General features: G+C 37.9%; 1 protein-coding gene across 15 annotated transcripts in view; it reads right to left on the reverse strand.

The window, feature by feature from the left end:
• The window catches only part of EYA4 (EYA transcriptional coactivator and phosphatase 4), a 143,282-nt gene that overhangs the window by 13,721 nt on the left and 108,466 nt on the right, over nucleotides 1-21,095 (reverse strand). For 10 of the 15 annotated variants that reach the window (XM_085055914.1, XM_085055908.1, XM_085055912.1 and 7 more), the window contains 7 exons: nucleotides 20,915-21,057; nucleotides 20,632-20,775; nucleotides 19,688-19,767; nucleotides 19,125-19,305; nucleotides 13,338-13,474; nucleotides 12,336-12,419; nucleotides 3,618-3,707 (listed from right to left, as the gene is read on the reverse strand). In XM_085055914.1, the coding sequence (XP_084912040.1) occupies nucleotides 3,618-3,707; nucleotides 12,336-12,419; nucleotides 13,338-13,474; nucleotides 19,125-19,305; nucleotides 19,688-19,767; nucleotides 20,632-20,775; nucleotides 20,915-21,057 (859 nt within the window). The remainder of the gene's footprint in view (nucleotides 1-3,617; nucleotides 3,708-12,335; nucleotides 12,420-13,337; nucleotides 13,475-19,124; nucleotides 19,306-19,687; nucleotides 19,768-20,631; nucleotides 20,776-20,914; nucleotides 21,058-21,095) is intronic. The other 5 variants (XM_085055917.1, XM_085055910.1, XM_085055916.1 and 2 more) reach the window with 2 other exon arrangements.

Genomic DNA, 21,095 nt, shown 5'->3' on the forward strand with positions numbered 1-21,095 from the left:
TTGCCATGAAAAAAGAAAAAAGCAGACAGTTTGAGCAGATTTGAGATAGTTCTCTACTTTTCTCAAAAGAAACTGGAAACCGGACAACACTTCATCTGTTTGCTTTTAAACGACACCAGTGATGGGAAAGAAGGGAAGAAAGCAATCTCTCTGTCAAGTTAAATATTAAGGTAAAATACTTTTCACATTAGCTACAGTATTAGTTAAACTCAAGTCACAGTGGCTCATGTCACTGCAGTGTGAAAACTAAGAAACATAAAATTGCATTTCCATTAGGGCAAATACAGGAAAGAAATGTAGGTATAATACCTAGCTTTTGCTTGAAGCAATACTAATTTAAATTAAATCTGAGTGCAGTCAGTTCTTTGCAGCAATTTTTAAAGCCTGAATATTTGAGAGTACAAAATCAACAAATCATCCATAAAATTTATCATCCTGGAATGGACAGTAATTTCATTATCCAGTAAAAACACTGCCCTACCATGCTGAACACAAAACTGTTATTAATGAGGGGATATTCAGCACTATGCTTTCTTAGGCTATACAGAAAAACCCTTTTAATATACAGACTTCAGTCTCTGTTGAAACTAATTTTACCTGTCTCCAAGACTCTGAGACTTACCTAAATCCTATTTTTTATTTCTCATTTCTATTTCTAATGAGAAAAAAAGGACAAAATCTCCTTTAAAATATGTTAGGATTATGATAAAAATGGAAATGCAATTCAGTTTGTTTGAAATTAATACTAATTTTTTTCTTCTTTGACCTGAGAGTGGAGAGGGATAAAGGAGCTGGTAGATTCATGTCTGAATTTCTACTTGCAATTTGCAGAAATTTTTTTTTTGGTGTGCATAATACGCCCTACCAACATTTTTAAATGCTGTCTTAAAATTAATACTGGCATATGAAGACAAACTTAATTTTATTCCTTACCTGGCTGAAAACAGGATGCCTTAGTCTGGCTATAATTACAAATCTGAGTCCCATCTCTAAGCGTTGTTTAGGCACATGAACTTTCTAGAGCCCCAGACTCCTATTTTCATGGCAAAACACCAACTGCCCTCCCAAGCAATACTTCTCAAGCTGACTAAAATTTATACACTGAGAATGCAATAGCTGGAGAACAGCCTAGCCTGAAATAAAAGTGCAACTTGGCTGATTAGAACATGGGTTACTGGGTCAGCAGGGAATGTCTCAGCAGATCGGAATTTCTGCATCAGCAATCATCGCAGCGAGACAGATTTGCATAGAGGAAGGAAAACTTTATTTTTGTATCTGATAACTTCAGTAACTTGGTTATTATTACTAGAACCTGATATGTGGTTTTTGTAACCAAGGAAGACAGGGAAAAAGAGAAAGTTTAGAGGATGTAGTGACTGGAGTAAATATTACAGGAATACAGGTTCAGTAGTACATTACAGTTGTCATGTCCAGAGCCAAGAGGTTTATTGTGGGCTGAAGATGAAAGCAAGACAGAAGGTATGGGACCTGAGGGCTCACCATTAAAAAAGTGACATGATGAAAGGATAAGCAATCTGTCTGCCTAGTGAATAAAGGCCTATCTCACTCACTCCAATGAGAACTGAAGGTCTCGTGGCTTGATGGCCATGATCATCAGCAGCTCAGCACTCATTTCTGCTCCCCTGGGGGAGGACAGAGAGGACAGAGAGAAAAAGAGAGGTGAGGAGAGAAGGGGAGATGAGGGAGAGACCCCAAGTCAGACTTGGGGAATTCTCAGAATTCACTTAATGTTCATCATGCAGATGCACTATTATATTCAGTAATGGCCATGTGCTCTGCAAACAGATTTAAAGAGACAGGTTTATTCATCAGCATATTAAAAGCTGCCTCCACATACTTCATCTTGTTTGCTGAGAAGACAGAGAATTGCTGGTCTTCTTGCACATGCTGGAACATATGCATACAACTCATTTCAGTATATGAACTTTGGAATTTTGGTAATTTTTTAAGTGAGTTGGTTTTGAGACCAAGATGCATTCTGGGCCATAAAATACTTAATTTCACCTAGAAATTGTGATTATTAAATACATATATAAATTGCTTCTAACCAAATCAAACTGATTGATTTATGAGACTCTCTAAGACAGCCCCCAAGAAGTATTTTTTGATTTATCTAAGACTGGAAACTGTTCAAGCTCTGGAATGAGCTGGCGTATGAGTTTTTGGACAGGGTATTAAAACCATCCTACAAAGATTATCCAAAATATAAAGATCCACCTATGACAGCTGAACTTGTGATCTACAGAGAAAATAAATAATGTGAGAAAGGAATGAAGTCTCAATGGCCATAAGCAAGAATTAATAGGTATGGAAAGAGGGCAAAGCTCCATTTTGCTGAACCTGAACTCAGCACAGCATTGAAGAACAGATTCTACAGAATGGCGTAAAGTTCATTCATGCCCCATAAAATCTGAACATACAAGGGGCAAAGGTTTACTAAAAAGAAATATAAGAAATGCTTTGAAAAATTTATTTGGAATCTCTTCCCTGTACAGGGCACCAGAGGAGAACATTCACTGAATGTACTTGCATTTTCAAGGGATGACTCACTAGGACTGCAATAAAACACACACTGGGAAAGGCAAGTCCAGGGCTTTACTCTTTACTCTGCTGCTGCAAGGAGGAAGTGCAGTTCAGGTGTGGGGAGAAGCAGATTCCAGTCTCTTGACTTAAAAAGAGCTAAGAATAAATGAGGTCTGCAAGAGATGACAAAGACAACTGCAGACTGGTACCTTCTGTTTTTCTTACTGCCTACTTGATGAAGGAACAAAAGACAAAATCAACATCCCAGTGGATGGCAAAATTTTACTTATCTTTATATTTTTTATTCACTCATCAGAGACCTTTCTCTGGGATTCTAAACAAAACTTCAAAGTCTTCCAGCTGCCATTTGTGGCAAATATCCATCCATGGAGGGAAGTCTGGGATCCATTTTGAATAAGAAAACAATTGCTTTAGACCAGCAGAAGGTCTAAAAAGCTCCTAGGTTAATTTGAAAACTGTTTTTCACCCCATCTCTTGGCACACATGGTTGTAGGCTGTCCTGGGAATATTGTGACAATACATGTGATTTCCTGGTTTTCTTGTGACGAGACATCACTGGTGAGAACATCTATCACAGTACTAGCTCTCTGATGCTGCATTATTTGAGGTAAATGAAGATTATTCTACATCTGAACAAGTAAGAGGGGGCTGTGGCCAAACGGCTACTCAGTATGTCAAGAGAAGAACAGTCTCTTCTGGTCAAATGAGGGCACTCACTGAAAGCAAACGTGGAGAACTTCAAGAGAAGGATGTAGGCACGTATGTTTCCCTCCTGGAGATGACAGCAGACAGCTTTACTTATGTGGAAACTGAAAATATGGCTACAGGACAAAGAAAGGAATGGGTAGTTTGCATATTCTCTCTGTCACTGAATTTGATGGAAGGACTCTGGTGCCACAGGACATCCGTGCCACCCGGCTAACCTCTCTGATTAGAGTTTCACAAACCCAAAGACTACATAGGAATGAAATGTCACACACAATAAACACTAATGCACAGCAAAGCCACTAAGTTAAAAACCAGGAATACTGGTGCTTACATTTGATTCTTACCTCTAAGTCATTAAAAAATAAATGTGTATCAGCAAGATTAAAAATCATTTCTTCCATTCGCAGTCCAAGGGTCACTGCCATGGGTGGATCCTTAAAAAACAAAAAACAAGGTTAACTACTTACATACCTCCAAGTTATATTAGAATTAATTTAAAAATTGCTGCATACAAAGTGTTTTGAAAAATTAACACTGTAAGAAATTTCCCTGAAACCCTGTTAGTATTAAGCTATTTTAATATAATGCTATAAGAAGCACTTCTGAACCTCTGTTTGCGAGAAAATTCGGGGAGCTGTGGATATTGAAAAATCAAATTTTTTGGAAGTTGAGGAATTTGCACCCCATGTGACCTGACAGGAGAGACCTGGTGGCCACAAACATTAACATAAGCAAGTATAAAGAAGACTGGAAACAGGGAAGGCATAAAAGATGTATGTAGGAAAGTCAGTATTGATGATGGTTATTATTATTATAAGAATACACTCCATTTTTTACCCCTGAGCCTTTTATAAAGACATGTAAGTATCTGGTCTGTCAAACTGTGGGCAGAAAAAAGCTGGGTCATGGAACAGTAACTAGTTTTTCTGACCCCATGCACTGAGCCAGCAGCAGACGTAGAGATGAAGGTACTCCATGTGACACTCAGTGCACTGCACAATTCCTCCGATGTCTTAGCTTTTCTTCCCAATTTTGGGGCACACAGAAATCCTCACCAGGGCCATGTAAAGATGGACTAGAAAATACAGTCATCCCTGCCAGATGACTGCTTTGTAAGCACTCATAATGCTGTGATAGGAAGGTGTGACTTAAGAGGCCTTTCCATTTCTAATGTCTCTTCTTTATAAAAACACAAAAGGTACTCTGAACCTACATCTATTTCCCCAAACTGAATTTCCCTTTGGATAAATCATCACTGCCTTGTCTACGCTTAGAAGCTACATGGCTTATTTCCTACACTTTTTTCCAGTCCCATATGTAGCTTCAAACCTTGCATTTGATCCTTCTCTGTCTCTGTATTTACCCTTCCATGCAGGCACTCACTGATGAATTTCTGGTTTCTTCTTTATGACTTTATTGTAGGTATTCATTCAACAAAGTGTAATCTGTGGCACAATTCTCTAGCTGGTCCACAGCAATGGGAAAGTGTATGTAATTTTGTTTGTTTGCTACAGGTCATCCCTTCATTGCTGATGAAACACAGGAGTCCTATCCCTGAGTGAGATTCATTCAAAATATTGCATTTGTTCATAGGTCATCTTTCACACTATCAAATTGCTCTGCCTCAGCAAGACACCACAAACCTACCCGTCTGCAATAACACTGTCTGAGAGCATTAAGTGTACAGCAAAGGTAAGGTAATTATTTTAACTTTTCTAGGTTTGCTGGGAGAGAGGTAAAGCAGATTTGTGTTACCTTACATTTGGTTTAGAATAGGAGTCCCTGACGCATTACTGACACCTGGTAACTAGTCTGATTATTGCCTTAATCATATGCCTGAGCCTGTGGGGTTCCATTAATTTTTTTATGCATAACACACTGCAGTGGATTTTTGAAACACACGTGGTCCTCTTCTCATCAAAATATTTTAAAAAATATATATATACTACATCATTTAAAGTCTGATTGACACTAGCAAGTTTTCAGAAATCCCTTCTTAAATACCTTGAGATTTAAAGTCTAAACGTTTACTAGCATGTAGCAACAAAATCTCACAAAACCTCAAATGATCATTTGTTAGCATTAGGATCAAAGGCTTTCCAACCAGGATCAGACACTCACTACTCCAGGGCTTTGCAATGACAGAATAAAAGATGGCTTCTGCACTCAAGCACTTAGTAACTAATGGTTAAATCTGAAACACTGACATATTTTGACTCTTGCTGATGAAAAAGTCGTACTTGAAGGGGACAACAGTGTTCGAGAACTTGTAATGATCCAAAGTTAGACCCAATTCTCTGGCAGTGAAAGGAAATATTTTTATGTTGACCCTTGAACTGGTCTAGATTAACTTTCAAAAGCAAAAAACAAATGCACTGTTCAGTAACAGAACTTCATCTACTTTGCCTTCTGCAGTAATGTTCACTGGATTTGAAAGTCACGTGGCTGAAGGTGGCACCAAGTACAAATGTCAGTTTTCCAAGAGGATGACTAAGGAACACACATTAACAGATTAGCAAAACTCATGTGAAGCACTTAGAAAACAAATCACCCAACTACCCTGGACTCACAAGATTCCTCATCAAGCCATAATGCTTTTATCAAAATGTCATCCCATATAAACAAGTTTGCCTCTTCTTTTGTGTTTCTTTTCTGGGCACAGTAAATGATACATTTTTTCTCCCTAGATACAATTTAACAGAGAGTACTTGCAATATGCTTTTTTACCTCAATTCTGTGAACACTAAGGCATGTGCATAATTTTATGCACAGGTGGTAACTCATTATTATTTATGTAAGTTATTCACTGGAATGCTTTCAAAAGTGGAATCTCAGACTTTTAATTCTCAGCCTTTTTTTACCCCTTCTTGGGTAGAAGCAGACTTGAATGCGGAAATTTGCTATAACATTTTCCATTATAATCCAATTTGTTTCTATAGAAACTACCAACTACGTATGACAACTTCCTTCCTTGCCTGGTGTAGTTGAAAGACGTAAATGTGACAAAGATCCTATGATTTTCTTATTAATGCTAGTTTTGTAACCAATTATGCCTGACTATTACTATCAAAATTATATTTCCCATATTCTGTTTTTGACAAAGGCATGAGAAGGCGATTGATAGGTACTGTATGTAAAATGAAATAAAGCAAAGCAAAGGGAATTCATTTCAGCTTAGCAAAAAATTACTATGGCATCTCCCCATAACAACTCCTGAGAGGGAGAGTTGCTGGAATTGAATTCTCAAGATATGAACAATTCTTCCTCTTAATAAATTGGCCAAAACTTGCACTGCAACTGTTTATCAAGAATTAAATATCATGTTCCATCCAGCTCTTGCCATGTTAAGCTCTTTCCTTCACATACAAAAATAGACAAAAAATCAGATTTGTCAGGGTCTTATGGTTTTATAGTGTTTGCACAATATGGAGGAACATGACTATCACAGTTTTATTTGTCTTTCAGCCTGAAGCAGAAGTTGAAGACTGATTCAAGTGGCACAAAGGACTGAGCATTGAAAAGAAAGCAAGAAACTTGCACTGATACAGATTTTACACAGCAAATTGAAAAACTTAATAAGAGGCAGACTGAACTTCTGGCAAAATTCTATTTTGTGCTACTCTGCACAAGCACACACAATAGAGGAAACAATGATTAAAAGAAAAAAAATCTGGAAGTTTTCCCCAGATAATTCACAGAACAAAGAACAACTCTTTGGCCTGCAGAGGTATGATGTTAGCCAGATATCATTAGCATTCAGAAGAATCAAGACCAGCTAACACACTTCTGTACACCTAAATACAAATGACTTTAGTTACATTAGGATGAAGGCACTAAACTGGAGCCAGACTGTCTGTCTGTGGACTTCTGTACCAGACTGGTCCATCCACTGGAATGCCTCCTGGGAGAGTAAATAAAAATATCCTGGGAGGACCAATACTTAAATGTTTTGATCAAGAGGAAAGTAATTGGAATAAAGCCCCAAAAGCTCAGTGTCCATTAGTGGAAGAAATCTATTTAATACTGTCTTGGAATGTCACATTTCAGTGCATGTTCAAAATACATTCATTTCTTGGGAAAAAAGACTTCAAACGCCGAAGTGACTTTAATGAAACCTCAGAAAACAAATAGATAAATAGACTGTCAGGCAGATTCGTTGTGACAGGAATTTGCATGCATGAAACCTTAAAAATAAGCAAGAAAACAATCAAAATTTTAAGAAGCGATTTTCAATGGGTGGCTGTCCTGAACAGACTTAGAACAAAACTGACCTTGGGAAAAGGTGGAAATGCTCAAGTTAGGTACCAACATTTTAGCTTAAAGACACTTCCTACATTATGTAGGAATCTCAGATTTAAGTTCAGCACTCACTCTCTCACAGGGGACACTTGTCCCAGAAGAGATTCACATGTGTGGCAATGGAGGAAGAGAATAAATACATCTCTCCTTAATAACCATATCTGGTGGCTGACGAAGGAAAACTCACGTACTCCATAGGGAGTTTCTGTTCCACGCTCTCTAGAAGGCAGTAGGAAAATCAACTCAGAGTTCTCAGACAAGGAGGGAGTGAATGGAGAGGACAACTGGAGGTGATGAGAGATACACTATTAATACAGGCGGAGAAGAGGATATTTATGAGTGAATTTGGGAATGTCATCATGGGTGTTAATGGTGACGAAGTTTTCTGTTTAATGATCAGACAAGCAGACAGTGAGCAGTAAAAAGCTTCTGAGCCCTTTCCAGAGAAATGCACAAGGTTAATGAGGCTTCCCTGACTACTTTCTGTTATTCACAAGGTTATAAAAAATGGCAAAATATGATCATCAAGTGTGGATTAGTTTTGATTTTTGCACTTGCAAATCACATTCTCCCCCTTCTAACCTCACAAAGGAATTTTATTCTTTTTTAAACCAATTGTATCTTGAGTCACAGCATTTATCTGGGACTCCTTGTCCTATGGATTGACCTGGGAGAAATGAATGAAATATAAATGCTTGAAGATAGACAAAACACCAGCTTAATCACCCTTCAAACAGCAAGAATAACTGGAATGCAATGGAACAAAGAATACACAATGTTCATAGGGAATAAGAATGTACCTCATATAATTTTAAGAGATGATGACATCTCCTAACACGTGTCCTGTCACATCAACAAATGCTCACTTAAGAGCTCAGCATTGTAGAAAACCATATCTGTCAACTGGTGCTCAGCTGCAAAAACCATCATCATCCACACAAGTCAAATTATAACAGCTCCAATGCCAACGTTTGCAATTTGCTACTGCAGTAAGTAATTAAAAATAGAAGTGTACTGATTTTATGAAGTACAAAGCAGATGAGCAAATGAGCTGAAAAGTGAGAGGTGTTCTTACTGCTGGGAGGCAACACAGCTTTCCTGAAACCTAACACAGGTGTAGTTAGGAGTTTTTACTCTTTTTCTGTGTTAGCCCAATAAAATCAGAAGCCAGAGAGCCACAGCCACAGGTACAAAACAGCAAGGTATGGAATATTCTTCTGGGAAAGCTTTATATTTTAAATGTAGAAGTGATGCACTGGCCAGCCTCTGGCCAAACCTCTCTAAGTTCAATTGGGTTTAAAGCTATACTCTCCTAGTGTCCAGATAAACAGCAGCATTTTGCCCTATTTTTAAATGAGATTCTTACAGCTGCATCCTTCATCAAATCACTAATTTTGTATTAACATGGTTAATATAAAATTTTGACATCAAATAATTATCCTAGAAAATGATGACATCAAGTAATTATCATACCATGCAAAGTACCAAGGAGAGTGTCCATTCTCAACTTCATAAATCCTCAGGTGTAAGTCAGAAATCTGCTGCTTTCTTGACAAATACACAGCCTGAAACTTGCCTATTGGATCCAGGCCTTCCCAAATAATCTCTGCCAATGGAAGCCCTCATTGCTTGTGGAGATGCTGATTTGACTTCCCTTTTTCTCTTCTTTCTACAGCTTAACAAGCCCAAACACTTGTTAAGCTGTAGACATCTTTTGAAAGTGATTCTTTCCAGATACAACAGCAACTCTCAAGTGCTCCTGCACTCACATGTGGATCCCTATGCCAGGCTACAATATGCTGCACCTCCTCTCACTGCATCCCTGTGCAGCCTGAATTGCAGCAGAACACAGAGATTAAAGGACTAATTACAGAAGTTTTTTTTTCACCTGCTACTGAAAGAAACAGGAAAAAAAGCTTGATAAAAGGAGGAATGAAAGTTTGCAAGTCAATTATTAGATGGGAAAGAACTGACACTGAATATCCTTGCCTGTTTGTATATTCCCACTAGCTCTAAACTCAGCATCTCCTTGTAAGTATGAAGTGAACACACTTGGTATAAGAAGTTGCCTTCCCTTAAAGCAATGTTCACATTAAAGAGACACTATTCTCATTAGAAAATTTAAATACAGAAGAGAAACCTGCAAGGGTTTTTTGTTTTTTTCTTGGTGTGGTTTCTTTTTTTGTGATTAACCTAATTATGTTATACAAAAAGGGCTCATGAAAGATATGTGGAAGAACATTGCATGCACAGCTGAGCATCTGTGTGGCATTAGATGCCTTTATTTTTTAAAATCAGATAGCAAATCACCACAGTTAAATAATTTAGTATCACCACTATTTTACACTATCCTGTTTCTTTTTTCATTGTTAAGCAACAACTTTATATCACCTTTCCAAGACGAACAGCTCTCTCAATAATTTGGAAAGACCTAAGTGCTAACAAGACTTCTGCTGACAACCTCACAATTCCCGCAGTACTTATTCTCATAGCAACCCAATTCTTGTAACAATCCAATCTTCAGTCTGGATTAAGACCTTGTATACAGATGGAAATTATATGCAGAAAAGATAAGGACCATATTTGTGAAATATGTCATGTATCAGAGACTGAGTGAAGTCTGTCTGTGGGATCTTTCCCTTCTCCCATTTCTAACCTCTTAGGCACTTAGGTCAGACACATCCCACCCTAAATTTAGGCAATACTAAAATGACATGCAAAAGCTAAAGCCTGCCCATGATAAGCTCTTCCTGTATTCCCTTTCCTACTGCTGTAGCCTCCATGCAGGCAACAATATAAATATCTGACTTTCACTGGTAATAACTCATCACACAAATTCTATGTAAATAAGGCAATGGCAGTCACTGCAGGAAGGAAAAAGTCAACTACATTTATTCTACAGAGTCTGGAAATTAACACCTTTCCCTACTTGTGTGGATGTCACCTACCAGAACAAAAAAGAAAAAAAAATTGTTTCACAGTCATCCAAGACATTTGTTTAGTGATGTTGATCTCAGCAGTATAACTACATTAATTTCACTGATCTTTGAGATACTTTCAGTTTACATAAGACTTTATCTACTGTCAGTACTACGGTCTGTTAATATGCCATTACTAATATAGCAAGAGGAATTACCTTTCTATTGCTTTTCCAAGACAGTTTCCAAAGTTATCCACAGATGTTTTGTGATCTACAAAATCTGCTCTGATTTTTAAAACTATGCGCTAAAGTTGATTTAGGAAACATCCTAAGGGCGCAATCAAAAAAGGATGAAAGGAATGACTTTATCACGAGGACAATTCAGCAAGTCCTACACACAGTTCAGTGGTAGTCTCTCGGCTACTCTCAAAGTGATGCAAAAGTTCATATTCAGCTAGGTTTTTCTCTTGTTTTGATAACTATTAGTTGGAAATGTTGTCACTGTTGTTACAATGTCTGAAAAACAGCAGAAGATGATTTTTTGACAGAGTACTGAAATGTGCACAGATCTGGCACTGCAAAGCAAGGAAGCTGCAAAGCAAGGAATGCTGTTTTTTACAAGACATGAGTAACTATCCCTATCTTAGCATTCCAGAAATTCAGATTTTTCATTTGGCCTGTGACTTTTCCTGTTAACTTTCTCTTTTAATAACCACAAAAGGTTGATCACATGGAAGACTGGCCCATCTCTAGTTATAATCCACAGGTTCTGGCTTCAGACATTTCTAACCCACTGGTTGGGGAGTGAAAAGAGCTTCTATAATATACTGTTTCTCACATCCTTTTCTGAAGCATCTGATTCTGGCTGGAATAAAGATGCTGAAAACATGCTAAACAAGCCCCTTATCCGACACAGTGTGGACATGGTTATGTTCTTAAAAAGAAATACATTTCCATTAATTTCACTTGAATAGCACAGCACAGAGAAAACTATATATGTGCATACTAACACTCCCCTTGTCCATTCTTCTGCTTCTACATATTTGCTTTATCTTTTTGTTTTATCCAGGCCTTTAGCTCGACCTCTCCCATCAGTCTGCTCCTGTTGCTACACACCTTGTCCTTCTCACCTCGTCCAAGCAGCCATTCCCTGGACTCCCATCACCAGCCCAGTGGGCTCCTGGAAGTGCTGCTCCTACAGTCTGCCACTGCCTCCCTTTGCCTCCCTCACACTTCTTCCTGCTCTCCCTCTCACTGCTCTGTGACTTGAACTCCTTTTGGACTCATTGGAGGGGAGAAGATGCTTAAAACTACTTGGGAGTGGGTTTCGCTTCCCAGTATTACTCACCTCAGAGCCAGCCAAGGGAAGCCAAAATTCAGTGAAAAAGGTGGGGAGTCAAAGAATAACATCTGCAGCTGGCATTGAAATAGGTCAGATTCTTACTCATTCTACTCATAAATTTCCTGGTAGATTCACCCACCAGCCCAATTTCTTATTCCTTCCTTTACTCTTCCAGATACTGTCAGTTATTTCCATTTGTGCACTTCATCTATTATCTCCCTGCAATGTCTCTTCCAACACACGTCAGGAACCTCATCCTTGTTCCCCTATAAATTTTCCTCTCATTCCCAGCATCTGCTTCAGCCCTGCCTCATGTATTGTGCTTAAGGTCTCTGTCTCATTTCTCTCCTTGACTTCTTCACATTAGCCCTCTGACAATAGGGTTTACTGTACATTTTCCCCCTAACTTCACCCAAGCCATAAAGAACAGAGGTGAAAAACATATACATAGTCAGGCCAAATAGCTGCAGTGAATTGATGTGAAATTTACAGCTCACATACCTTGCCATACTTCTGTGCATAGGATCCTGTAAGCAGTGAATGGAAAACTATGATTGTCTCATCCAAATCCCAAACAAATACACGCTGAAAACAGAATTGAGGAAAATATTATTAAACAAATAATATCACAGTCCCACCACCACATCAACCAGGGAGGTTAAAAGCCAACTGAGTCCTAAAAGTTTAACCAAGTACTTTTGAACTTTTAACAGAGCAGATTTTCTCTGAAAATCAGCAATAACAGTGTATCATGCATGGTAAAAAGTCAAAAGGCTTTTTAAATGTTCAACCACACAGTAATCTCTAAAAAGCTTTTCACAAAAGCTCTGTAACACAGATTTCAGAAATGTGATGGGGGTCAAACATAATTGTTAAGGATAAACAGCGCTTCCGGATACTTCTCTGCGAGTCGTATTGATTCAAGAGTCTTCTTTATTTCTACTCTACAATTAAAATCTTGGGTAAAAGTGCTATATGCCACTGCCATCTCATATATTCGGCAGATGTATTTCTTTGCTAAGGCACTGGTCCTGCACATACTTAGGCACAGCCATAAATTCACTGAGGTAAAGCTGCCTCATTGCAACCTGCTGACATTACTTACAAGCACAAACTGGTGCTTAAATATTCAAAAGGCTATGGCCAGATAATCCTGCATGTTTACACTGCACCCATCAATACATGCAATTAAGCTGAGCAATACATTTGAGATTTCCTATTCAAAAAACTACAAGATGTGACAATTTTGAGTACAGATTTGCATGAGAAACTTCCAGACATGCAATCTGAGAGCTAAAAAGCACAAGGCTGAAACACACTTACCTTTCCGCCTAATTTTGTCTGTTAAAACAGCTACTACTCTCTGGTACATCCAGTTAGTGAAATTAAGTCCATGATATCCTCTAAAATGCTTTAAGCTATTTTCACAGCTGCAGTATTCAGAATTTACTCTTCAGCAGAAGAAACCTCCACATTAACACTCATCAATTACCACAGACATACCTCCAAGTCACTGTCCGGAGGGGGTGATGGATTATTCTTCCGCCCTCTACCCCGAGACTTTGACCCAGAACTCCTACATGTTCTCTCATCAAGATCTTTGATTGGCGTGGAGGGGCTCTGCACTGTGTCAAACTCCCCTGTAAAGGAAACCATTCATGTCAAAATTAGTACTGGATTTTTAAATAATTAACTTTTTTCCCCTCAAAGCTAGATATGTCTGTATGCAAATTCAAAGACAACAGGCATTTAAAAAAGTTGTATAAAAAGAATGATAATGTGGTTTAAGTAGATGGAATCAGCAGATGCCACATAAACATTTGACTTTACCAATGAAACACCAGAAACAATGAAATTAGCAGAATAGACAAATATTAAAATGACACATATGCATGTGCATATATACAAATACACATAAGCCCAGGCAAATATCAATATATCCAAGGAAGATGTATTTTAGAAGTCATACTAATGGTTTCTCATGTCATGAAGTGCCTTTTAATTAAAGTAGTTTATTTCCCATGTTTTCAGTTCAGCTAGACTTACTTCCAAGTCCTGCATTACATTTACCAGAACACAGTTTGGCACTCATCCATGCCCCAGAACAGCCAGGCAGCTTCCAGCTTCATCTCTTCCTCCTCCCATGTCACCTGCTCTTTACTAAGTTCACTTTTTTCCTTTACCTTACCTCAGCCCATAAATTGGCAGAGGAAAATCATAATATTAAACACAATATTCCAGTTGGTACCTGAAAGAGGATGAAGTTTCACTTGCTGTGTTCTGATCATCTTTCTCTCAGTATGAGGCACTGTGGGCTGTCACAGAGATGTGCTGGAAAGGCGTTCAATCTGGTAAGGCATAACTGGTCCTAACCTCACTCAAGCCTATCCCTGACTTACCCATTTAATCAATTTTCCTTCTGGTGGTAACAAAGGGCTTTAGAGGTGATCACAAACCAGTAGCTGTGTAAGACAGACTGACGGAAGAAGGTATCTCCAGGGAAGGTGGTGTGGAACTTCTCTTTACGAATTAATGCAACAGCTCAGTAAATGGAAAATTTTCTTCATAACACAGTGCCCTTTCAAAACTTCTAGTAATAAAAGCAGCCTGGCTAAGTTCCTGAGTACTAAATGACAAAAAATTCCTACTTCATCATTTATCCTATTAACAATGATTTGATTTTTCTCCACTAAAGGAGGAAAGGGTACAGCTTTGATCTGACATATACTACAGATTTTGATTTAAGGGAGTCCTTGAGCTGCCTGTAATTGAGCATTTCTGGGTCACCAATAATATTTGTTGAAAGTGATCATGATGGCACATCTGCAGAAAAAATTGGTACAACTCTTGGTACAAACATGTCGCAAAAATCATCTATGATGCATCTGATTTTGAGCTGGAATCTGATTTTTTTAAATTTATTTTTATTTAAGAGCACAAGCGAGAGTCCAGCAGATGGACACCAATTTTCCCGCTCTGTTCTGAACTTGCAAGACCACATCTGGAAAATGCATAGTTTTGGGTCCCCAAGTAGAAGGCAGATATTCTCAAACTGGAGTTAGTCCACCTGAGGGTGACACGACAGTTAAGGGGCTGAGCATGTAGTAAAAGAGGCTAAGTGACTTTTTATAGAGCTATGCAGAGAAAGGACAGGACACACAGACAGAAATCCCTACAGAATGGAGAGAGAGAGAGTTCTTGTTGACTAATCATTTCTATTCCCAGCATGGTGTTGATGTCAGCAAGGTCACTGCAGGCAGTCAAGCAATCAATAAGGATCACATTATCTTAGCTCCTTCCCCGTAAGAACAGCAAAATACACTTTGGCAATGTACAAATGTACAAGAAGAATCCAAATCAGAATCCTTGTGCAGCAAAAACCCACACAGGCTTTAAAAGAAGTTCTGAATGTGCAAGAGTTCTGTACGAAAATATAACTTCCTAGATTTTTCTGATGGAGTGAAAAAAATATCCCAATCCAAACCCCCAGAAATGAAAAAGCAAAAACGAAGTAAGTGAAGATGAATGTTTACATTCTTCCATAAAAGTCTTCTTATTTATAACATTTCAACACATTACAAAAAAAACAAGACACATTTCTGCAGCAATGTATTAAAACATCTGTTCTCAATGACTGTATTTATTCCAATTACCAAAAAAAAATTTAAAAAAGCCCTGTTCTAAATCTTCTCTGAAAGTATCCAACAACTGAAGTAAATAACTCCAATTTTCATTTAGCATTAGCCATTACCACTTGCTCTAGGCTTCTGCTTGGGTCAATGCCATACATGATTGCATAATTATCTATTAATCAGCACTGTAACTAATCACTGTTCCTTGTAAAATCCAGATATTTAAAGCCAACTTCATTACACTAATCTCTAAAAGAGAATGAGCAGCTGTCTCTTACTTGAATGCAAGGTATGCATCTATTTTAGAACTGCACAAGTCAGTAGTGCTTGTTTTTTTAAACAACCGTAGGTTTAATTGCTTGATTTTCTTTTTACCAACAGCAGTCTAAAGGAGAAACTGCACTTTTCTCATCCTCTGTTTGCTCTAGAAATGAGGTCAGTGTTGATAAAATGAAAACTTATTAAAAATTCAGCCCTGTAATACAAAAGAATGTGAGAACTTCTAGTACCAAGGAGTATTGAAAACATTACCATCATGAAGAGCTCCTCCTGCAGCTCATATTAGACAGAAATTTTTATTACAATGTTTGAAATTCTTTAGCTTTTTCAATATTCAACACATGCCTAATAAATACACCTCATAGCCTCTTCCCACTGGGACTATGAGCAGTGCCAGAGATCCAACAAAAGAGGAGGAAAATGTGAAAGCCAGAATATGGAATGACTGCTATATCACAGATGTTCTCACACATACTCATACACTTGTCCAATACGAAGCCTTTCATGCTGTGGAGACCTTGCAGCAGCTCCAGTTAGAGGACAGGGAATTACAGCACCATGTTACAAATGGAGGTAGGTGGTCTTTCATATCCAGGACATTGTTTCCCACCTCTAGCTGTTGATGTGAACATCCTCTCCTCCTTGCTAAAACACAGTTATACCATTTAAGCAGAAGAAAAGAGTTTGTGCAGTCTGAATATGAGCCTAATGCCATCTCCCAGAGAAGCTGCAAAAGGTGACTTCACTGTGGGTACCAAATTAAGCTTTGCTGCATCCTAGAAACAGAATGGGAGTTCATATCCCGTTCATATCCCTATGGTTATTCCCCTTCCCTAGCCCTGGACATAGGAAAGCAAGGTGTCTTCACATGAAGCTTTTAGCCATGCCTATATCCTCTGCTAGAGTTTTATTTGCCCTAATATTAAATGTACTCTAGTGTTCACCAAATACACTCAGGTATACATATCTTCTGAGACCTCACCTCCCAATCCATCTGAGTTATCCCTATTTGAGATGAAGTGCCCTAGGAGATACCTATTTGTGTCACAAATACTCTGTGGTAACGAGTGCATTTTGAAAAATCTCAATATAAGGCAGGCACAATGCAAGCTCAGAGGAGAAGTCTGTGGTTTAAGGAGATGAGCATTGCACAGATGTGGAATGGATGAATTTCTGAGTCCTTTCATACTTTCCTTATGGATTGACTTTGTTACATATTCTTACCAGACAGAGCAGCCAGAAGACAGCTTCAACATTACAAGCCTGCTTTTTTTTTCTGACTTGTAGTGCGTTATTGCTTGTCATGAACAGCAGGAAGAGTAAAGTCCATTTCAATTTTCATCTCATTTTCTTTACAGTCAATAAATAAAATTGTAGCTGGTACTAACTCTTGATCTGATGCGGCTTTATCAGGAAAACAAGAAATCCTGTATGTGTGGAGAGTACTATAGGCTTTGATTAGGTATTTGCATGAAGAGCTAGTAGAGATGCCAGAAGAATGAAGTGCCTTGCTGTGCTTAGTCTTAGGTTTTCCTTGGAGTAAGTCTTAAAGACTTGTTTGACAGCAAGTGAACACGATGAGTGCTAAAGATCTGCAGCATGATCTATGATATCTGAAATGATCTCCAAGACACTGCCCTTCACCAATAGAAATTTATTTTTACAGCGACACAGAAGGGCACAGGCATGTCATGTATTCACACAGTGGGCGTTCCACTCTCAGCAGAGGGTCTCATGATCACTGCAACACTTCACAGAAAGAAGGAGCAGATGGGGGAGGATTTGTTAAGTTCAGATGCACAACCTACTTAACAAGAGAACAAGTTCATATGCTTAAACAATCCACAACCAAGAAAAACCTTTACTGTTTCACAGATGTGAAGCCATCAATACTATTTCAACCTGTTCAAACTATTTAAGATTCCTTTTTTTGCCAATTCTACTCAATAATAATGGTACTTGCAATACATTATATATTTACACAGCATTTTTAGTAAACACAGACACATACATGGGAAACTGTCTGATTTTCTCCCATAAGAATATGAAGGAATAACAAAGCAGCAAGGAAAAGTACACAGGATATATATATATAAAAGTACACATAGTTATCAAAACGTAACTTGTAACTTGTATGTTCCATACTCTCTTAAAAATACTTTACATATCATTTATGCCTGTTATAGATATCCTCTACTTGTTGAAGTTTCACTTGATTTCACATTACCTTTAGGTTCTTCTTCTTAAATTTACATTCTGAGACTACCAAATAACATTTTTCATCAAAAATCAAGGGAATGTATATCTCCCCATTGCCATTCCATACCATATCCATATCCATATCCATATCCATATCCATATCCATACCACACCCCAAACACACACACAAACACACGAACACTGTCACACTTTAAAAATTGGCCTGAGGAAAACATCTGGGTAGGAAAAATTTCAACTAATATTTTTAGCAAATTTAAGCAGTATATTTTATGTCTGAGTCCTTACTCTTTCCTACACAGTGTTACCTTCCCTTTGTACAAACTCATTACAATAATACATTATATCTTTCTACTGTATTTTTCAATAAGATAGTTTGGTTGTTAGGAAGATTTATGCAATAAGCTGATTTTGTGACTAAGGCTAAATTCCTCCCCTATTCAGAGCTTTATCCAAAAGCCAGTTTGTTAGTCTTTTTAGAAATGCTTGCAGTCTGTGGGCAAGGCACACACTGCCCATGCTGCCTGAGTGAAGCCTGAAAGAGACTGCTCTAAGAGCGCTGAAGAAAAGTGAATTACTCTGCCATTACCCTCCAGGGGTGTCCTAGGAATACAAGAAACAGGCCACTGTGCTGTGGTAGCTGTGCACAAGAGGGCAGGGCTGGGCAGGCAAAGAGAGCCTCCTCATGTCTCTTGATAATGCTTTTTGCAAATCTGACTACTTCGATACATTTTTTTTTATGGTGCTAATAACCAATTTCCCTGTTCTTAGTTACCTAAATTAGTGAATCAGCAAGCATGGCTTGTACACATTTGAACTGAGCCCATGTGTTCTTGCTAGCATGGGTGGGGCATAATTAAATGAAAAATGGTATCTTGTTTAAAATTCTCTACAGCAATACTTCAGAATGTGTAGGTGGAAACAGGAATGTTCCACTGTCAGTGATACTGGCAACCATCTCAGTCTGCAAAAAGCTTAATTTAATTAGCAAACAAACTGGACAGGTTTCCTAACTAAACAGTAAAAAAACCCTTATTTTGGGTGGTTTACATGATGAAGTTTTCTGAGAGGCACAAACTTAAAATATCAGTATCAATGCAAGCTCAATATGGAAACCTTGTCTTTATACAAACAGAGAATAAAACACAAAAATTGTTTTCACCTGAATGTAGATCTGTACCTGGTTGACTAGTCAATCCAGGGAGAGAGTCCTGTAACTGGTAGGTTGATGATGATGAAGTGCCATCAGCCGTGTTGTTTGAGGTCATATATGCACCATATGTTGATGCTGAGTAATACTGTGCATATTGATTTTGGCCAAAAGCTGTGTATGATGGATAGTCCTGAAACAAGTGCAGCAGAGAACTCAATTAAGTACAGCAATGAGTGAATTTTTTCCCATCAAATATTTCTAGGTGTACAATCATATGACTTTTGCTAGTGTTTTGAAGGCTTGGTTTAGCTTTTTTTTTTCATTTAAGAATGCTTAGTGTTTTTTATTTTAAAGATATTTAATAAAAAGACTACAGGGAGGCTGCTGAAATATTTAAGTGCTAAAATACGTAATTAGGCTTCCAGTAGGATTTTGATAATATTCCACAGAAAATAGCATTGAACCACAGTGAGTCACATTCAACATAACACATCTACATTAAAATAACATACTATCATTGGAGTTACAGAAGTCCTTTTATAACTGGAAAATAAAAATGGTGATATTCATACCTGTTGTGAACTACTGAAGTTTGTAGAATTTGAAACAGAATTATTTGAATAAATAGTGGACGATGGTGTAAAACTAGAACCTAAAATTAAAAAGTACAATTAACTGTGAGAACTTGTTTGTGAATCCAAATAAAATCCTAATTAGAATACTCCATGTTAAGATGTAGATTAACCAGAACAAAAAATCAACTTTTATTTTCCTTTAGGAGTATAAATATTGTAATGAAACTTTAAAAGAAATGATGTTCTACTTCCACACATACAGGCACACATTCCTCTTCACACCATGCAAGGAAGGTATCAGCAGTAAGTCATCTCACCGATCTAGAAAGCATTTTTCAGTTTATTGCAGTCTCAACTCTCCTCAAATACTGTTTTTCTCTTTTGCCTTCATTTCTAACTCTTTACTGTTACGTTTGCGAAATGAAAACCTTTTCAAAAGACATTATATCCGTGTGTTTTTAATCAATCTGTAATGAGGCATGTCCTTGTTTCCAACATAAATCAGATGATTCATATTGCAATTTGCAATATGCAGAAGATTAACTATTGTATAAGACACTTAAAAATTATCCAAGTAAAACAGGTTATCAATGACCAGAGGGTAATAAATGAATTACTAAATAAAGAGTACATGAAAGAATAAATATCAACTAAGGAGAAATTATAAAAAATTATGTTAACCCAAAGAGAAACTAATGTCAAATTATGTCATATTAAAACCACAAAAAAAAGCAAAAGAAGCTTGTATATGTTAATAAATATATCAAATGCTTCCAGTCCTGCCACATGATTTCACTCCACTAAAAATGCAAAAGAAGGTGCAAACAGGAGCTGCATTCCATGACCAGATCTGAAGGAACAGATGATCAAAATGAATATGCATATGCCTATTAGTACTGAAAAGAAACACTTAGCTTCGAATTTTAGAGGTGGCTACTCACCTGGCATCTGGTAAGAGTAGGGTGTTTGGCCTGGCTGTGGGGTGGAAAACCCTGGGCTGTAACTGAGGCAGCCGCTCTGCAGGGGAGATTGGGTCTGTGAGAGCCCACTTTCCGTCTTGATGCCTGGCAACATTACACCCAAATCTGTATAAGAAATTAATTTTCAACTGATTCTTTAAAATACTTTGTTACAGGTGGGAAAATAAAAAGAGAAAGCAAAAAACCATTCCAGTCGGCATTGCTTTTAGCTCTAGGTAAAGTGAAGTAAGAAGTGGTCAAATACCGTAAGTGGGTAAGCTGTAGGGCTGTCCTGTCTGGGAGTAGGCTGTATAGACCGCTGGTTGCTGCATTCCTGAATACTGGGTTTGTCCGGCATAGGCAGACATTGTTTGAGCTGCTGGTGTAGAAAGAATGTGTGGATAGGGCCTAAATATCAGGAAAAATAGCATTACTGTGGCAACAAA

The sequence above is a fragment of the Lichenostomus cassidix genome, chromosome 3 (assembly GCF_008360975.1).
Source record: "Lichenostomus cassidix isolate B80296 chromosome 3, HeHo_3.0, whole genome shotgun sequence".
NCBI classification, from domain to species: domain Eukaryota; kingdom Metazoa; phylum Chordata; class Aves; order Passeriformes; family Meliphagidae; genus Lichenostomus; species Lichenostomus cassidix.